This window comes from Suricata suricatta, chromosome 10, assembly GCF_006229205.1.
Source record: "Suricata suricatta isolate VVHF042 chromosome 10, meerkat_22Aug2017_6uvM2_HiC, whole genome shotgun sequence".
Taxonomy (NCBI): Eukaryota; Metazoa; Chordata; class Mammalia; order Carnivora; family Herpestidae; genus Suricata; species Suricata suricatta.
The window spans coordinates 25,288,040-25,304,856 of record NC_043709.1 but is presented as its reverse complement, the minus strand read 5'-3'; the positions used below and the strand labels follow the sequence as shown (position 1 = coordinate 25,304,856).

General features: G+C 47.4%; 1 protein-coding gene across 1 annotated transcript in view; it reads left to right on the top strand.

Annotated features, from left to right (window-relative positions):
• PLXNC1 (plexin C1) overlaps positions 1-16,817 on the top strand; it is a gene marked incomplete at its 5' end in the record, with an annotated part of 144,424 nt that overhangs the window by 114,384 nt on the left and 13,223 nt on the right. Inside the window, 2 exons of the mRNA XM_029955443.1 lie at positions 4,833-5,010; positions 7,484-7,587. Coding sequence (XP_029811303.1) covers positions 4,833-5,010; positions 7,484-7,587 — 282 coding nt within the window. The remainder of the gene's footprint in view (positions 1-4,832; positions 5,011-7,483; positions 7,588-16,817) is intronic.

Genomic DNA, 16,817 nt, shown 5'->3' with positions numbered 1-16,817 from the left:
GTAGTAGAGGTTGAGAAAGGTCCTTTCTCCTCTGGATGAACATGAGCTCCATAAAAATGCCGTGGGTGGTACCTTTCACCAGCCCATGGCATCCTCCATATTGCATGGGCTCCGCGGGGCCCCATGCCAAGCCCAGCCAAGGAGGTTGACCAGCCGGTGTGCTCTGAGAGCATTTTTTGAGCTCTTCAGGCAGATTGGGACTGCCCCTTGACATTTATCACCTTGACTGGCCTTTTGGCTTTGCAGTTAAGAGAATGGGCGTGTCCTAGTGATCACCCTCGGCAGCTCTGTGATTTTGGACACATTTCTGAACCTCTCTCTGTCTCAGTTTCTCCATCTGTTAAGTGAAGCTAATAATAGTGTCCACTTCACTGAGCAGTTATTAAATGAACAGAGCAGGATTAAATGAATTAGCAAAGCATTTAAGACAGCTCCTAGCAGTAAATGGTAAGCGTTGAACATGCTCTATGTGAGCGCCGACTCTGATTATTAGAAACCTGAACCAGTATTCTCGTCTTTAGCTTTTGTTTTTATAAATAGTAATGGAACCCCTTAGATGGCAGGTGGTGATTTTGGAAAGGCAAATGCAGTTCTTCAAGTCCTCCACCCTCTGATCTACCAAAAGGAAGTGGGATTCTTTTTCTAGACTTCCTGACCTAGTAGCTCAACCAAAAGATTGAAGTTTGCTACTCACCAATCTAGTTAGAATTGAAGCCAAGTATGTCATGGCGCACAGGCCGCCTCATGTACTGCTGCACATGCGGCTCCTTTCCAGACTCCGTTCAAATGCCCCTTCCTCCATGCAGTCTTCATGGATTTCTCACCCTTTGAAAAAGCTCCTCCAGGCTAGAAGTAATCTTTCTCTGAACCCCAAAAGCACTCCACTCATACCTACTATTTTCTGCTTGGTATTAGGATTCATTATATATATCTCACAATTGTTCTAGTCATCTTTACATACTTCCCAGTCAGGATCAGGGCCAGGTTCTACTTTGTATCATCTAGAATGCCCTGTCCACAATGTTCAGGTGCAAAGTAGATGAGTGTCACTGAGTGGATTTAGCAACCTCGACATCAACAAAGTGAGCTCACTCAGGCTGGGTCCATTCAGCTGTAAGTATGAGAAAATCCGAATAAAGGTGCTTATAATAGTAAGGACATGGAATTGCATTCTAGAGCAGAAAGACGAGAGGTGAGCAGCCCCATCCATCTACTCATCTGGGTCACCATCTTTGTGCTCCTTCTGTACCTTCCTCCTAGTCACAAAATAGCTGCCACAGCTCCCAGCACTGCACTCCCTTTTGTTAGAGTAGAAGCCCTTTCCCTTTATATCCCCCTGGCCAAAACTGGGTTACACGATCAGACGCCACCAACCGTATCTTCTGCCCCAGCTTTGCTGACACATTCATGCTAAAGAAATCGGGAAATCCAGAGCTGTTCAGGGACAGATTTCTGGAGAAAAGACCAGCGTAGATTTTAGAGCCCTTTAGCCTTTTGTGGGTATTGAAAACTAACGGTCATCCCTTAGGTTTGGACCATGCTTAGTTTATAGAACATTTTCATATTTTGAGGGGGCGCCTGGGTGGCTCGGTTGAGTGTCCAACTTCGGTTCAGGTCATGATCTCACAGTTAATGGGTTCTATGCTGACAGCTCAGAGCCTGGAGCCTGTTTTGGATTCTGTGTCTCTCCCTTCTTCTCTTTGCCCCTCCCCTGCTTGTGTTCTCTTTCTCTCAAAGATAAACATTAAAAAAATTTTTTTTTCATGTTTTGAAAGGCAGGATCACCAAAGGTTTTAGAACATGGAGCTAGAGTGCCTGCTTCTACCATTTTCCTGCTGGGTGATTTTGTACAATTTCCTTAACCTCAGTGTGCCTCAGTTTGTCATCTGTAAAATGGGAATAATAGTAGAATCAAGGAGATAAGGTTTCTGTGTGCTTGGCACACAGGAAGCACTCCTTAATTTCCAATTGTGTCACTATTTAGTGACCTTGTCACTCCTCTGAGGCAGAAACAATGAGAGGGTTCCGGCTCAGAGATGTTAGAGGACTTAGCCACGCTCTCACAGCTGAGTGGGAGGTCTGATCCCGATGGTCCCCGATGCTGTGCTCAGGGCCCTGCGCCCTCCCATGCTTCCTTCTTGAATTCTCTGGCAACACTTACTGAGGGTGACAGTGTCCCACCTGGTGGCTGAATGTTGTTTCAAAAGTGACGCTTCGGTTTGCCAAATGTACCATGAGTTATCTGAAAACAAGGACAATGACATAAGGTCTCTCCTATACCTGAGCCCCTAACCCTAAGTAGGGGGTATGAAGGACTCTGGTCACGTGGGTCTGTAACGGGGGAGTGGCCCTTCCATGGGGGCTCTTCCCTGATGGGGAACAAGGGCCCAGGGCGAGGTCACGAGGTAGGGTCCACTCTGCCCCCGGCTCTACTTAGGCTTCCGGAAATTGCTGTTGGAGAACTAAGTGTTAGCAGCATAAAAAATCAATTTGTGTCCGAATTGACTCTCAGAATTCCCTATGGCCTCTATAAAATACCATTTTACCTTTTTTCCACCCTAGCTGTGGAGGCAGTGGCAGATTTACATTATTTTACATCCAGTTAAGGTTTCTTCCCCCCTCCTCTTGGTGATGTTTTTAAGTAGGACATTTATTGCCTGTAAAGAGGTATTTTTGTTAAAGACAATAGTGCCCGTTAGGTAGTCACAGAATGTTATTTCACAAATACCCATAAAACCATGAAACAAGCTGGGATCGCTGGAGCTCTGCTTAGAAGGCGCTTTGTCCAGTGTCTTTATCTTCGGGAGGCCTGTGAAATCGCCTCCCCGCCCTCCTTCCCGCGGCGGGCGGACCGGCTCACGGAGAAACCAGGGAAGACACGGGCAGGGCAGGTCTGCCCAGACCCTAAGGGCCGGATCGCATCTACACGTCCTGAACCCCGCTTTGTGTCGGGGATCTAGCTTGGGACTTTGCTGACTGGCTTGCTCACCGATTCAGGGTTCGTGGAGGCCCGGGGTTCCCAGCTGTGGGTGGCACAGGAGGCAGGGGACAGGGCCCAGGTGGGGGAGGAGGGGCCCTGGCGCTGAGTGGTTCCCGACGCCCACTCCTGGCTCCACCACTTAGGAGCTGTGTCCCCAGAGCAAGTCATTTGGCCTCCCTGTGCCTCAATTTCCTCACTCAAAAATGGGGACAATCACACAGCCCTATAACCAGGCTGTTGGCAAGGTTAAAAGACGTGTGTCTTGAAATACATTTGGCAGGGTGTCAATAAATGTGCTGACAAAGGGAGGCAAGGGAGAGGACTCTGGCACGAGGGTGGCCACCCCAATTCCTTCTAGAAGGTCCGCTCCCCTCATGCCCTCGAGAGCCTTCTTTCTCGGCCAGTATTTCCAACTGCTGGGTCTCTGAGTCTCCGAATGAAGGCACAGTAACACTAGCAATAATTAGAATTCTGACAGGTTACATGAAATAATAATTTATACTTTGACCAGCAGCCCAGCCCTCTGTGGAACCTTTGACGTGCGTCTCATCCATCTCTTCAGTAACACGGCTAGAACGTGCATATTGTTAGTCTACCCATTTTTATTCTTTTTATTTTTTCCCATTTTTTTACTGTTTATTTTTGAGAGACAGAGAGGGAGGGAGAGAGAGGATTCGAAGCAGGTTCTGTGCTGACAGCGGTGAGCCTGATGCGGGGCTCAAACTCACAAACTGAGAGATCATAAACCTGAGTGGAAGTAGGAAGCTTAATGACTGAGCCACGCAGGCGACCCTATTATACTCATTTTCACTTGAGTGAACCCTAAGGATCCCCAGTCTCCCCTTAATTGTGTTTTCTTCCTTTTTTTTTTTTTTTAACATTCCCATTAGTTAATCATTTTACATTCCCTCATTACAGCCAGGTTCAAAAACATTAAAACAGCATTTCACACCATACCCTTGATTCTGAGATTACCGAGGCATCTCAGAATCTAAATTGTATGTGATGCTAATGACCAGATGCTCTTGGCACTTGCCGAACCTGCTCCCCCAAGGGGTGGTAGTAAGTAAAGGCTGTTGTGTTAGATGTGTTTGTTTGTTCTCCAAGTAAACCTGAAATTGCTTTTAAATTTGTTTTGAAGTACTCCCTGGTTCTATGTTTTCACACATTCACAAAGCCCTTCCCTTCCCCCACCAGTCTGATTCTGAGGCTTCGCTGCATTAGGAGGACGTGAACTGACAAAACGTTGAACACTGGCACCGAAACGTGAAGTCATTAATGCAAGAAGGGTAGTGTGAGGCGGGGTCTCGGGGTTTCCTGAGGGCTTGGGAAACCGAAGTTCTTGAAAGTGGAATGGGAGATAAATGTTATCGTAATTAATGCTGCATATTAAAAAGTAACCTCTTCAGCATGATCAATATGGGGACCTCCTTGACCTTCCCTGTCGCCTGGAACTTTACTTCTGGGACTCTGTGGTCCTGTTAATAAAAAAAGATAATCACCAATCTGCCCTAATCTACTGGAACCTTTCCAGTTTGGGGCTTGTTTTGTTTTGAGGATGAGATTAGACATCACCACAACTAGAGCATTTGTGTGTATGTATGTTTTACTCCCGGATGTATTTATTCAATGCTTGCTCTCTAATGAGAGTTTTAACTTTTCTGTTTTCCTTTCCATTATCCCTGAAAAGAATGGATTATGGAAAAAAGATTAAAGTAGTATAATGGGACACAGTGTTTGCTAATGTGCTGTCAGAGGTATTAGTGGGACTCGCCAAGGTTTGTGTCTTTTATGAATGCCTTTCAGATTGCAATTATCTAATAGACTTGGAAACCTGTTTGTATTCTTGCAGGCATTAAATGTCGTCTTTGAAAAGATCCCAGAAAATGAGAGTGCAGATGTCTGCCGGAATATTTCAGTCAACGTTCTTGATTGTGATACCATAGGCCAAGCCAAAGAGAAGATTTTCCAGGCATTCCTAAGCAAAAATGGCTCTCCGTATGGGCTTCAGCTGAATGAAATTGGCCTTGGTAAGGCAAGGAGGGAACTAGTCTGTCCCCATGCCTGGTGAACGTCTCTTCCGCCATCTCTCCCCCTCTGTCTCTCCCTTTCCCCCTGCCCACAGTGTGCAAGCTTCTGTTTGTCCAAACTTACGGCCTGGGCTGTTCCCAGAGGGCATGTCTGGGGGCCAAGAGTCCATACTGCTCTCCCAAGAGCATCACGATTTTTTCCTACGAAGCACTATCCTTCAAAGATGCTGGGTGGGTTTTTTTCGTTTCAGTTTTTTTTTTTTTACAGAAATATTATGTTTGTAAATCAGATTCATGAGATGGGTAACCCTCAGACTGAATGGATTCACCTTGCATCAAGAAGTACAAAAAGGTGTAAACCCAGCGCCCTCTGTGTGTGTTGCATTTCACACTGGCATTTGATTTGTTTGTTGTGATACCGAGTGTGTCATTAGCGGGTGGCTCAGACTCTGGGTGTTAACTGCAGCGCACTGGAAAGGTCATCTTCGTCGCTGCTGATCGCGTCCTGCATTAAGTGTACTCTCCGTCCTCCCCAACACGAGCAGCATCTGCTATGAATTCATTTGTGGGCTCTACTGGTCCTCTGCAGAGGCGAGCACATGCATGAGCGCTAACAGGGCTCCGCTCCACTCCGGTGTTCATCAACATTTTAAAGTTGAGCTCCCCGCGGCCCTCCCAAGAGACTGTCGTGGGATTTTATAGCAGATAATGGGACAGGAGAGAAGAGTGAAATCACAGCAGTGACAGACTGCGTAACAAGGTTCATCTCCCCGCAATGTACAGCCGTAGCCTCGACTAAGCAGGCAACTAAAATCATCCCCCCTGGCCCTCCAAGCCAGACCTCCTGCTAAATGGCCATTTAGAGAAGCCCCGGGGCAGGGCCTGGCAAGTTCAAGTGACACGATGCAAATGTGCAGCAACTACAGGACCTGGCTTCAAAGAAAGGGCTACTAAGGCCCCTCTCTTCCGCCTCTTTTCTGCTTCCTCCTGTTGGGTGGACTGCAGGGCACCAGAAGACCATCTTAGCTCATTTGGTTAGAGGCAGGGTCAAAGAGGCGGCCCCTGATGGGAAACCGTTGCCTGGCCCAGGACCGTCCACTTCCTTGCCCAGCCGACCTCGTGCAAACGTTGGGCCGGAGAGCTGGGCACGTGGAGCCCACCACCATGGGGAACGCAGCCCAGGGGCCTTTGTCCTGCCGCTGCATCCCCTTGTCGCTCTTGTGCTTGAGTCCCTCAGTTCTCCCTGATGTAGGAAGGCAGGGGGCAAAACAAGTCTACTAGAAGCTTCACGTAGTAGTCTGATGGGAAATGGGAACACAGCTTCCAGGCTTCTGCATGTGTGATGATCTTGCAAATACCTCCAAGTCTGGCCCCAGAAAACAAGGGCAAAAGCGTTGAAACCAGCTATACATTGTATTGAAATCCAATACCGGAAGCAGCTGTTGGTGAGACCGCTTCCAGCAGAGTCTCACAAACTCAGATGCCCAAAGGGGAGGGAACTGTCATAAATACGGGGCTTTGGCCCACCCAGGACACTAGGAAATCGCAGGACCCAACTTAACTGGGGGGAAACGCATGCCATCTAAAGGGTCAGTGCCACCACGCGTCAGCCAGTGGCTGTGTGTGGGCCTGTGTGGTCAATCAGATGATCCAGCCTTTTAAAAGGGAAATCAGTTTGAATTTTTATGTGCAATCTCCTGATCTTTGAATGTTGGTGCTGAACTGACACTGATGATAAGTAAAACATTGTGCAGGTTCACACACAAAAATACACATCTGTGGGCCACATTCTAGCCCCAGGGCACAAGTTGGCAATCTCCATGAAACAGTCTCAGTAGTATGGCTTGAGATATTAGCCCATCGATGCGCCCCTGCCCAGGGACCTACAGAAGATAGTTCACAGGGCACCTGCTTGGGAACTTGAGAATTTGTTTTGGCAATTTTCTGAAGAGCTTAGTCCCTCTAAGGACGCATTATTTTGTTTCCATTAGCTTTACTTTCAGGCTTAGCCTTGGAGTTCAAGCTTCTGGGAAATGTAGTCTTTTTTTTTTTTTTTTTTAAGTTTATTTTCTTAGAATGAACTGGGGAGAGGTAGAGAGAGAGGAAGAGAGAGAAAGAATCCCAAGCACGCTCCACACTGCCAGCATGAATCCCGAGGCAGGGCTCGAACTCATGAGCCATGCGGCAAAGTCTAGAGTCGATGCTTAACCAACTGAACCAGCCAAGCACCCCGCCCCCCCGCGCCCCCCCGCCTGGGAAATGTAGTCTTAAAAGTCAGAGCCCTCAACATAAAACAAAAACCAAACACAGTTTGGCTGATATATCTTCAAACTTTCAAACAAATATTAACCACTTTCTTAAAGTTTTATTTATTTATAAACAACAATTGCTGCCTTTACTACAGAACAGCATTTAAACTTTCTCACTTTAATTTCAAAGAAGAACAAAATGCACTCTCTTTTTTTCTTTCCAGAGCTGCAAGTGGGCACACGACAAAAAGAACTTCTGGATATTGACAGTTCGTCTGTGATCCTCGAAGACGGAATAACCAAGCTAAATACCATTGGCCACTACGAGGTAAGAGCAAGGCTTAGCCCCGCGTCTCCTTCCCAGGCCCAGTCCTGGCTCGATAGATCATCTCCGAGTAGTACCATGTCAATTCTTTTTTTACAAATTGCGGGACCCCCACCATTTTCTGGCAGTTTGCAGGACAGCAGTTTTCCTTAGTTGCTTGTTTGGAAGAGCCCGGGGATTAATGCGTCTCATGCCCAGCAGTTCCCCTGGGTCACCCCCTCACCCCACCCAAAGGACTTTGGTTTTCACGTGACTGATCACTCTCCATCCCGCAGTTGGGGTGGGGAGCTTCACTCACGGGTCTCCACGGTGTTCCCAGAGCCACGTGACCTTTGTGTGGGGTCCTTTTCTTTTCCAAAGAAGTCCTACATTTCCTGTTTGTTTGCAATATTCAGTAATACTTCCTTTTTTTTTTTTTTTTTACATTTATTTATTTTTGAGAGAGAGAGAGAGCATGGGCAGGGGAGGGGCAGAGAGAGAGGGAGACAGAATCTGAAGCAGGCTCCAGGCTCTGAGCTGTCCGCACAGAGCCTGACGTGGGGCTCGAACTCACAGGCCATGAGATCATGACCTGAACCCAAGTCGGATACTTAACCGACTGAGTCACCCCAGTGATACCCCCTGGCCCATGTGCTGGGTGAGTGCCAAGGTGGATGTGGGGTGCACGTGACCTCTCAGAGGTCTGCGTGCCAGAGAAGACGGCACAGCACGAGAGAGAGAGGAAGCAGGGAAGGTTCTGGAACACCCTGAGATGAATACTGAGAGTCACTCGGCAACATTTTCCAAATCTTTGGTGAGTATCTGCTACGCACTAAGTGCTGAGTTGCACACAAGAGGACAAAGGCCAAGTTCCTGACTTCAAGGAGCCTACCGCCCCCAGGAGGGAATGAAGAAGCGGGGAGACAACTATGAGGCAACACCTCTGGTGTAAGAGTGCTGTGGCTAAGAGCAGCTAAGAAAGCTTCCTGGAGGAAGCTGACTAAGCAGAGACCTGAAGAGTGAGAACTTCCCAGGGCTGGCATGGGGCGCCAGCCTGCCCCAGAGGGAAGGGAGAAAACACATGTTCTTTGCAACTGCCTAAAACTGCCTAAAACTTGAGATGGGCATGGGTGGCGGTGAGAGCCAGTAACAGGCCATGTGACGGAGGCCTCACTCTGTGCCGGGTGCTGTCCTCAGCCCCGCCCCTTGCTCTGGCTTAGTCCATCCTCTGTCTTGTGGTCCTGTGAGGTAGGTGCTGTTATTAACCCTCTTTATAGATGGGGACACTCGGGGTTTACTAGCAGCTGGTCCATGGCAGAGCCAAGATCTGGACTCAGATAGTTGGGTTCTAGGGTCTGTGGCTCAACCAGTACCTGCCACGGCCTGAGAGGAAGGCAGAGACGTGGGGAGGGAGGCGAGAAGGGGAGATACGGATTGCACAGCCCCACCAGCTTCTTCAGCAGTTGGACTTTTGTCCTGACAATAATCCCAAGAAGCCACTGGAGGATCTTAGGCAGGGGAGATGTGAGCCTTGGAAATGCCTGTGGCTGTGTCGGGAGTGTGGTTATAATAGGAAATAGGAACACCCTTAGAAGACCCTGGAAAATTTCAGGTGAGGAATGATGTTGGCTGGAAATGACATGGTGGCTCTTGAGATGGAGACAGGCAGAGGGACTCAGAGATGGGCAGGTGACGGCGCCGTAAACCACGCAGATGGGAGAGGCTCTGGGTGAAGGAGCGGTCGAGGTGGCCTCGGGGCCGGCCGAGCAGATGCATCGCTGCAGGTGTCCTGGCAGGAGCAGCTCCCAGGCGTGCGGAGGGTAAGCGCCTCCTATCTTTCATGCCTGTGGAGTCCCGGGAAATGTGTTTGCACCGAGAAGGCCTTTGGACCCTGCAGGCTGTCCCCTCTCCCAGGAGGAAGCAGAAATGGCTACTGAACAGAGCTTTCTGGACAGTGGCCAGAAACAGAGGACACCTCTTCCTTGGGCTCTTTGGCTAAGTGGTTCTCAGAACTAGTTTGGAAATAGCTGCTTTGGGTGACCCCTGGGTGGGCGCCGCCCCCGGAGCCTTTGCTGGAGAGCCTCTGGTAGAGAGAGCTGTGGACTAACAACTTGCTTTGTGCTCACCCTCCCGCAGCTCAGACTTTCCAACCTTGGAGTCATCTTGCCAAGAGCTGGCAGTCTTAGCTTTTGGAACTTGTAAAAATCCCCAGGGGCCTTTCTGGGAGTATGTATGCCTGTTTGTGAGCCACACTCAGAGAAGCAGTGCTCCAGGGGAAATTTAATGGATAGGCCGAGGCTAGAGTTGCTGCCCCACAAGTGTAAGAAGCTAGAGAGGGGCTTATTAGGGCATCGGTTTGCCATTCAGGCTTGCAGCCTGGCAGCCATCTCCTTCGCTCTGTGTTGTCTGGGTAGCGAGTTTGTCTCGGCAGGTTTAGAAGGAACGCCGCCACAGACACCCTACTTCGGTGCCCTCCCTTAGCCAGCGAATGTGCTTGTCTCACTCAGCTGTGCCAGAAGGGCTGGGCCACCCTGATCAGGCTTCTTGGAGTCCCCTAGCAACCGTGTGGCATGAGGTGGACCACAAAGGAAGGGGGTGTGGCCACTCACTGCCCTTCAGAGGGAAGGGCAGGACGAGCCGCCCTGGGCAGGGAAAAGCAGGAACCACCAGAGCTGTCTGCGAGGCCAGGGGAGGGCTGTCAGGAGAGAGAGCACATCAGTCTTCACTGGAGACATCAGCCGTGCTAGACACCTATCTGCTTAAGGATGATAATGAAATTAATCCGGCCTGTAGTCACTTCCCGTCCAAATGATTTATTGGCTTCATACCCTAGCATTGCCACATGGTGGTAATAAATGACAAGACTAGGACACAAGGGCTTAAAGGATTCTCCTTATGTTTAAAAAGCTAAGCCGTAAGGCAAATAAACTCAGAGAGCTTGAAGGAAGCTGGGAGGTCATCAGCCCTGTGCTCTCCAGGCCTGGACCATCTCAAATGCCCTGTTTTTCAAAGACTCAGAAAAAAAGTATCCACCACCACCCTCAGCCACCTAACTCTATCCTCAGCTTAGCAATTCCTCCTGCAGATTCAACATTGCGAGTAATGTGACAGGGGTAGGCTGAAGCTCACTTTTGCCCTTTCGTTAACAATTTTCTCCTGGAGCTTGCGTTTCCCTCCAAAGAGACAAGATGCTAATTACCACTCTTATTCATTTACTAAAGCACCCTGGTTTGAGTCACTGCATGTACTTAAAAGCAAAAAACTATATTTCATTTAAAAATAGGGTCTAACTCGGAATCTTAAGTGATTCAGACTCATCTCCCTCCAATTAGCCCAAATTAGTTAGGTTTTAAAGTTAATCTTTAGTGACGGCCAGTTCCTCCTACTATCTAAACAAAGTCCCGTTGCTGGAGTGGAAGCCCGTTTCTTCTCTCCTTATTCTGTCCTTAGGGCAAACAGAGTGTAGCTGATTTCCTCTGAATGATTTACTGTCCAAATATTTGAAGAACAGGTTTCTAGAGGGGATCTGAAGGCACGGCAAAAATACAGCATCTCATGGACCAGATGCAGCCTCCACAGCCCCAAATTGCTGGCAATGTGCTGTCATCTACAGGATAGCATCCTTGCCAGCCCTGGACGCCGGCAAGATTGCTTTCCACAGTGATGACGGCACTCTTCACGTGCATAAGCACAGTTCAGGTTCATAACCCTATGATGAAGGTGCTTTTCCTACCCTCGTTTTCATCAGAACAGTGCAGAGGGGGGTGTATTTCTGCTACAGTCTCCTTTTGTCCCATGCAAACAAGGGGTAAAATCAGCATCTTTACAAACACATTAAGCCAGAGGCATCTTTCTCCCCTATAATTAAATCCTCCTCAAGTGCTTCCTTCACTGGCCATCGCTGCGTGTGCCTTTCCTATTAAGGAAACTGCACTGTGTTTTAGAGCTGATAAGATCAGTTGTGTGTGTGTGGGGGAGAGGGGTCTCTGGGTCTAGGCTTTCTTCCCCTCCTCGCACCTCTGTGTGACCTTTTGCTGGACGGTGTTATCACACTTACGCTCCGCTGTGGGGTGGCATCGAGTGTGCAGAACAGGTGTCGTGTCCGGCAGGAAATGTTCTCTGCAGATTGCACCTCACATTCTTAACTGTGACGTTTTGAGGGGCAGAAAAGATGTTTAAGCCACTGTGATGTTGAAGAATGCTCTCATAACAGGTGCCTGCTAATTCCACAGTGGTCATCGCTCATGCTAAAGTTGTCATTCAGATGACATTGAGAGCTCATAGGAATGTTCCAAAGTGTCTGCTCGGTAAAGTCAGTGGTCTGTCGACTCAGGTGTGTCATCCGTGACCCTAAAATAAAGGGATTTCGCTATCTCTAAAGATCTCTTACAGCGGGAATGACTTTAGATATTTATTCACTTAACAAGCACAGAGTACTTGTATGCTGGGCACTGTTCCAGGAGCGCTTACAAAGAGCAGCTCCTTTTGTCCTCTGTACAGCCCAGTGAGGTAGACACTATCATTATTCCCACTCTAGGGCACAGGGAGGCTGAGAAAGCGAAGTTCCACATGGCTCTTCTGAGTGATGTCCCAAGGCTGGCAGCCTGAAAGGAATGGCACTAGAGACAGGGGCTCTTCTCAGGGCTGGAGAGAGAAGTCTGCACTGGGCTTGTGGCCCATGCGCCAGCCTCTAAGGCAGCCTCGGCTAGGGAGCTGGGCCGAATGATGAGAAGCCCTGGTAGTTATTTCTTGGATGTCACATCCAAAAAGGTTAACTTCTCTTAAAATCTTCTGATGAATCTCATGTCTATGAGTTTATCAAAATACTTCCTTATTGCTAATTCTACTTTATCATCACTTAAGGCCAATGTTCCTTGCAGATGAAAACAGTTGCCTTCTTCAGATGGGAGGCCTCTTGCAGGCATCCAAGAGCTCACAACCTCAGCCCAACAAAAGCAGGGGGTGCTTAGGTTCCCAATTTCAGGCACACTTTTGGAGACCAAACTCACTCCTAGAGGACAAGGTCTGGGTTCTCTCTAGCAGTCCTCAGAGGGAGTTTGCTACTGGCCCCGGCTTAATTCCAAGTACCCAAGGAGGACGCAGGAGCCCTGCTGGCATTTTAACTAGTTTCGAGGATCCTTTGGAGCTCTGTCCTGGGTGTCCAGAGCCATGTGTATGACTGGATATGTGTTTTGGGAATGTCCTGACGGGGCCCCTTCCAAACACTCCAGTGAGCACTGAACCCCCTTTGCTGATGGCCTGAGCAAGGTCATCCCTCTGGCCCTGAGACAAGGTTCCTTTTTCGTCTGCCTCCAGCCTTGCGGTGTCAGTGGGAAGAGCTAAAGGGGTAGATGGGAAAGCAAAATTGGCGAGTGACTGTGGGGACAACGCCAGTTGACTAGCGTTCTGTTTTCATACGATACCATTTTAGGAATGAAAGCAAACAGTAAGGGTTTCCATGTGGCGATTTGTATTGATTGTGTTTTTGGTTTTTTTTCTTTAAGAAGAAAAGTATCACGATATTTCATAATTTTCCATACAATTCTTAGGCTGAAATTCCAGCTTTCCTCTTAGGCTAAGCGATAGGAAATTACCAATATTTGAGCATTTTTACCTATAAAAATGGCAATTTTGTAAGGCTAAATATAAATTCAACCTTCTATACCTAGAAAATCTATTCTTACGGAATGTTCTTCAACTTATGCCACACGATAGGGTTTTACCACAAAGAAGTCCCACCATGGCTTGAGTGTGATTTGGAAGATGTGTACCTTCTGTTGATTTCAGAACTGATTTTAAATTGTTGACCTGAGTCCATTTAGCCCTGTCCGGTCACAATTCCTAATTCCAATAATGGAGGAGTCTACAGTTTTCTCTACCTTGTACCAACACGGGCCAGTCATCATTGAAGGGTATCGCCTTCTTGTCTCATTGAATCCTGGAGCACTGTGAGGCTGGGAGGAATTTAATTTGAAACTGCAGTGCGCTACCAGTTCTGCTCTGGGCTGGAGAAACCTTCCCGCTGCAGATCCATCTAGTGACATTAATCTTTCTTTGATTTAATTTGGTTTTCATTCCTAAAGTAGGGGCCCAGAGGACGCTCCCCGCCTCACAGGAGCACAGGAGGATTAATGAGTCACTCTTAGGAAAGCATTTGGAGCTCCTCAGATGGAACAAACAGGATCATATTTTTAACACTTTAGATTCTGTGGCACTTTTCAAAAAGGCATTTCTGTCCTTAACTCAGCAGCAGCTGACTTGTACAAAATAGAAAATGGAAACTTTACCCCCCTCCCCACCAAACATCTGTAAATAAACTAGTTTCTGTCTTACGGTGGTGGTAAAGTGTCACGTGGGACAGATGTTCCAGCCCCAGAGCAGCTGTGGAAGTTAGAAGTACACTCACACACACATGCTCAGACACACGCACAGCTCAGCCACTAATAAAATGCTTTTACACTTGCTCTCGGGAGATAATTTCAGAATAAAATTTCCGTGGTACAGCCGCGTCTGCGCTATCTTAATGCCTGAGCACAGTGCCAGTAGTGAGTCGTTGCCAGCTCTTGAAAAGATATTTGAACTTTTGGCAGGGCTCCTTATCGGAAAGCCCATCCGTGGTGTTTGTGATTATAGGGTAAGGGTGCTCACGTTTAGCAAAACAAAGCATCTGACAGTAGTGGAGTATTGGCTCAACACTCAACAGGATCCATTTGGGATTCATTCTTTGACAATTACCCAGAATGAATCACCAGCTTTCTTTTATAAAAAGATATCTATTGGCTTAGAAACAGAGCATATCCAGCTCATCATGGGGAGGAATTTTATAACTATGTTCAAACATTCTCATAAACTTGGTGTCTGAGTGTTGCTAAGAGGGTGCCTGCACAGAGTGTTTACTTTAATTGCATCAAATGTGGAGGAGAACGGAAAAACCAGCCAGAAAACAATGAATGGCTCAAGGGGAAAGAAGAGGATGTCTGGTAAGAACAGCAGAGCCGAGGAATTCAGTAAGAGTCCACGCTGGAGACGCCCATCCGAGACCTCGCGGCCCAGTCAGCTCCACCCGCACTCCCCCTCCCTGCAAGGTGTTGGGAACACCCGCAGTTGCAGGGCTCTGGCCTAAACCTAGCAGCTGGCTAGGCACAGCTGGCTGGGCGGCTGGGCCCCGGGCATCTGCTGGGCTGGCTCTCCTCTGCGCTCCCTCCCCTGTGGGTGCAACCTGAAGACTAGCCTTTAATCCTTTAGTGCTTGCTTGCTAAGCAGGTTTGTATACTCTGATAACCAATGCGCAGCAGGCCAGAAGAGAAACTCTAGGTTTCTACTTTTTTCCAAATGGGGGAAAGCCAAGTCCAAAGTAGAATTCAGACCACACTGAGGACTTCAGAGTGGAAGGAAAAGGCCCTCAGCTGACAATGTTCCGACCGGCAAGGGTTAATCCTCCTCCAGGGTCCCAGAAGGAAGGCGAGGAATTGCATATCCCTGACCTGCCTCTCTCTTGAAGAGGCTCCTTCGTCTTACATTTTTGTGGACTAGCCCCTCAGAACAATCCATTCCTCACAAGAAGTGAGGCCTGCACTCTGCTTCTTAGCATCTAATCCCCTCGGCCTGACGGGTTGTAGGGCAGGGCTGATTGGAGGGCCATCTGGCCTTGGCTTCCATAGTCCCAAAGGGCCTCCGGTGAGAACTCTTGACTTTATTGACAAATGAGGGTGTGCATGGGCCTGGCGATAGTGTGTCAGTGTGGTAAAAGCATTTATTTGTCAACCTGGGTACACTTAAAATCTGTGGCAATTTTTTAGCAGCTCTATTGAGATATAATTTATATACCATAAAGGTCACCTTTTAAAATGCACAATTCAATGGTTTTTGGTGTGTTTGCAGAGTTGCATAATCATCACCACAGTCTAATTTTAGGACATTTTCATCACCCCCAAAAGAAACCTTGAATTCATTAGCAGTCACTCCCCATTCTTCTGACCCCTGCTCTAGGCAGCTAGTAATCTACTTTCCGTGTGTATAAATCTGTTCTGGACATTTTATCTAAATGGGATCATACAACATGTGGTCTTTTGTGACTGGCTTTTCACTTAGCCTAATGTTTCTGAGGCTCATGTTGTAGCATGTCAATACTTCTATCTTTAGTGTGTGGCAATTTTTTTGTAGCATATTCATACAATACAGTAACAAAGTAATTTTAAAAGGACTGAACTGCTTTATAGCTTCGACAGTGTGAATAAACATCACAGACCTTATGTTGACCCCAAGAAGCCAGACCTACAAGTATGTATGTGTACACACACGCACTGACCCTTGAACAATGCAGGTTTGAACGTTGCAGGTCCACATATATGCAGATATTTTTCAGTAAGTACAGTATGGTACGGTCAGCGTACCTTATGATTTTCCTAATATTTTTTCTGTAGCCTTATAAGAATACAGTATATAATATATATGACATAAAATATGTATTAATTGACTTATTGGTAAAGTTTCCTTTCAACAGTAGGCAGTTAAGTTTTGGGGCAATCAAATGTTGTATGTGGAGGTCCAACTGTGCAGGGGGTGGGCACCCCAGCCCCCATGTTGTTCCAGGGTCAGCGGTGCTGCATCATTCCACTTATGTGATGTTCAGGCACAGATGGAAGTCAGAACAGTAACGATCTCTGGCTGAGGCTATTGACTGGGAAGGGATAACGGGTACTTCAGAGGAGCTGAAGATCTAAGTTAATCTCTCGATGTGGGCAGTGGTTACACAGGTATACACTTGAATATTCACTGAGCTGTACACTTAATATTAGTGAATGTGAAGTGCTTTCCTATAAGTTATAATTACATTTTAAAGTATTTATTTAAAAATATATGCAATTTTTATGATTTTGCAAGCTTTTTTAAAAAAATGATATTCCTGCAGAAAAGAGAACAAATCATGTGTCCTACCGGCTGAATTATCACAAAGTGAGTGCACCCTGTAACTACCACTCCAGTCAAAAAAGAGAACATTATGTGCACCTCAGAAGCCCCCTTCTAGACTCTCCCAGTCACCCCACTCTCTTGTCCAAACATCTAACATCATAGTTTGACTGTTTTTGTGGTCTTTAGCTTTATGTGAATGGAATCACATAGAATTCATTCCTTTGTGTTGGGCTTCTTTACACAACATTACCACTGTGAGGTTTGCCCATGCAGTGTGTAGCAGTAATTTGCTCATTTTCATTGCTTTATATTCTGTTTTATGGACATGCCCCAAATTATTT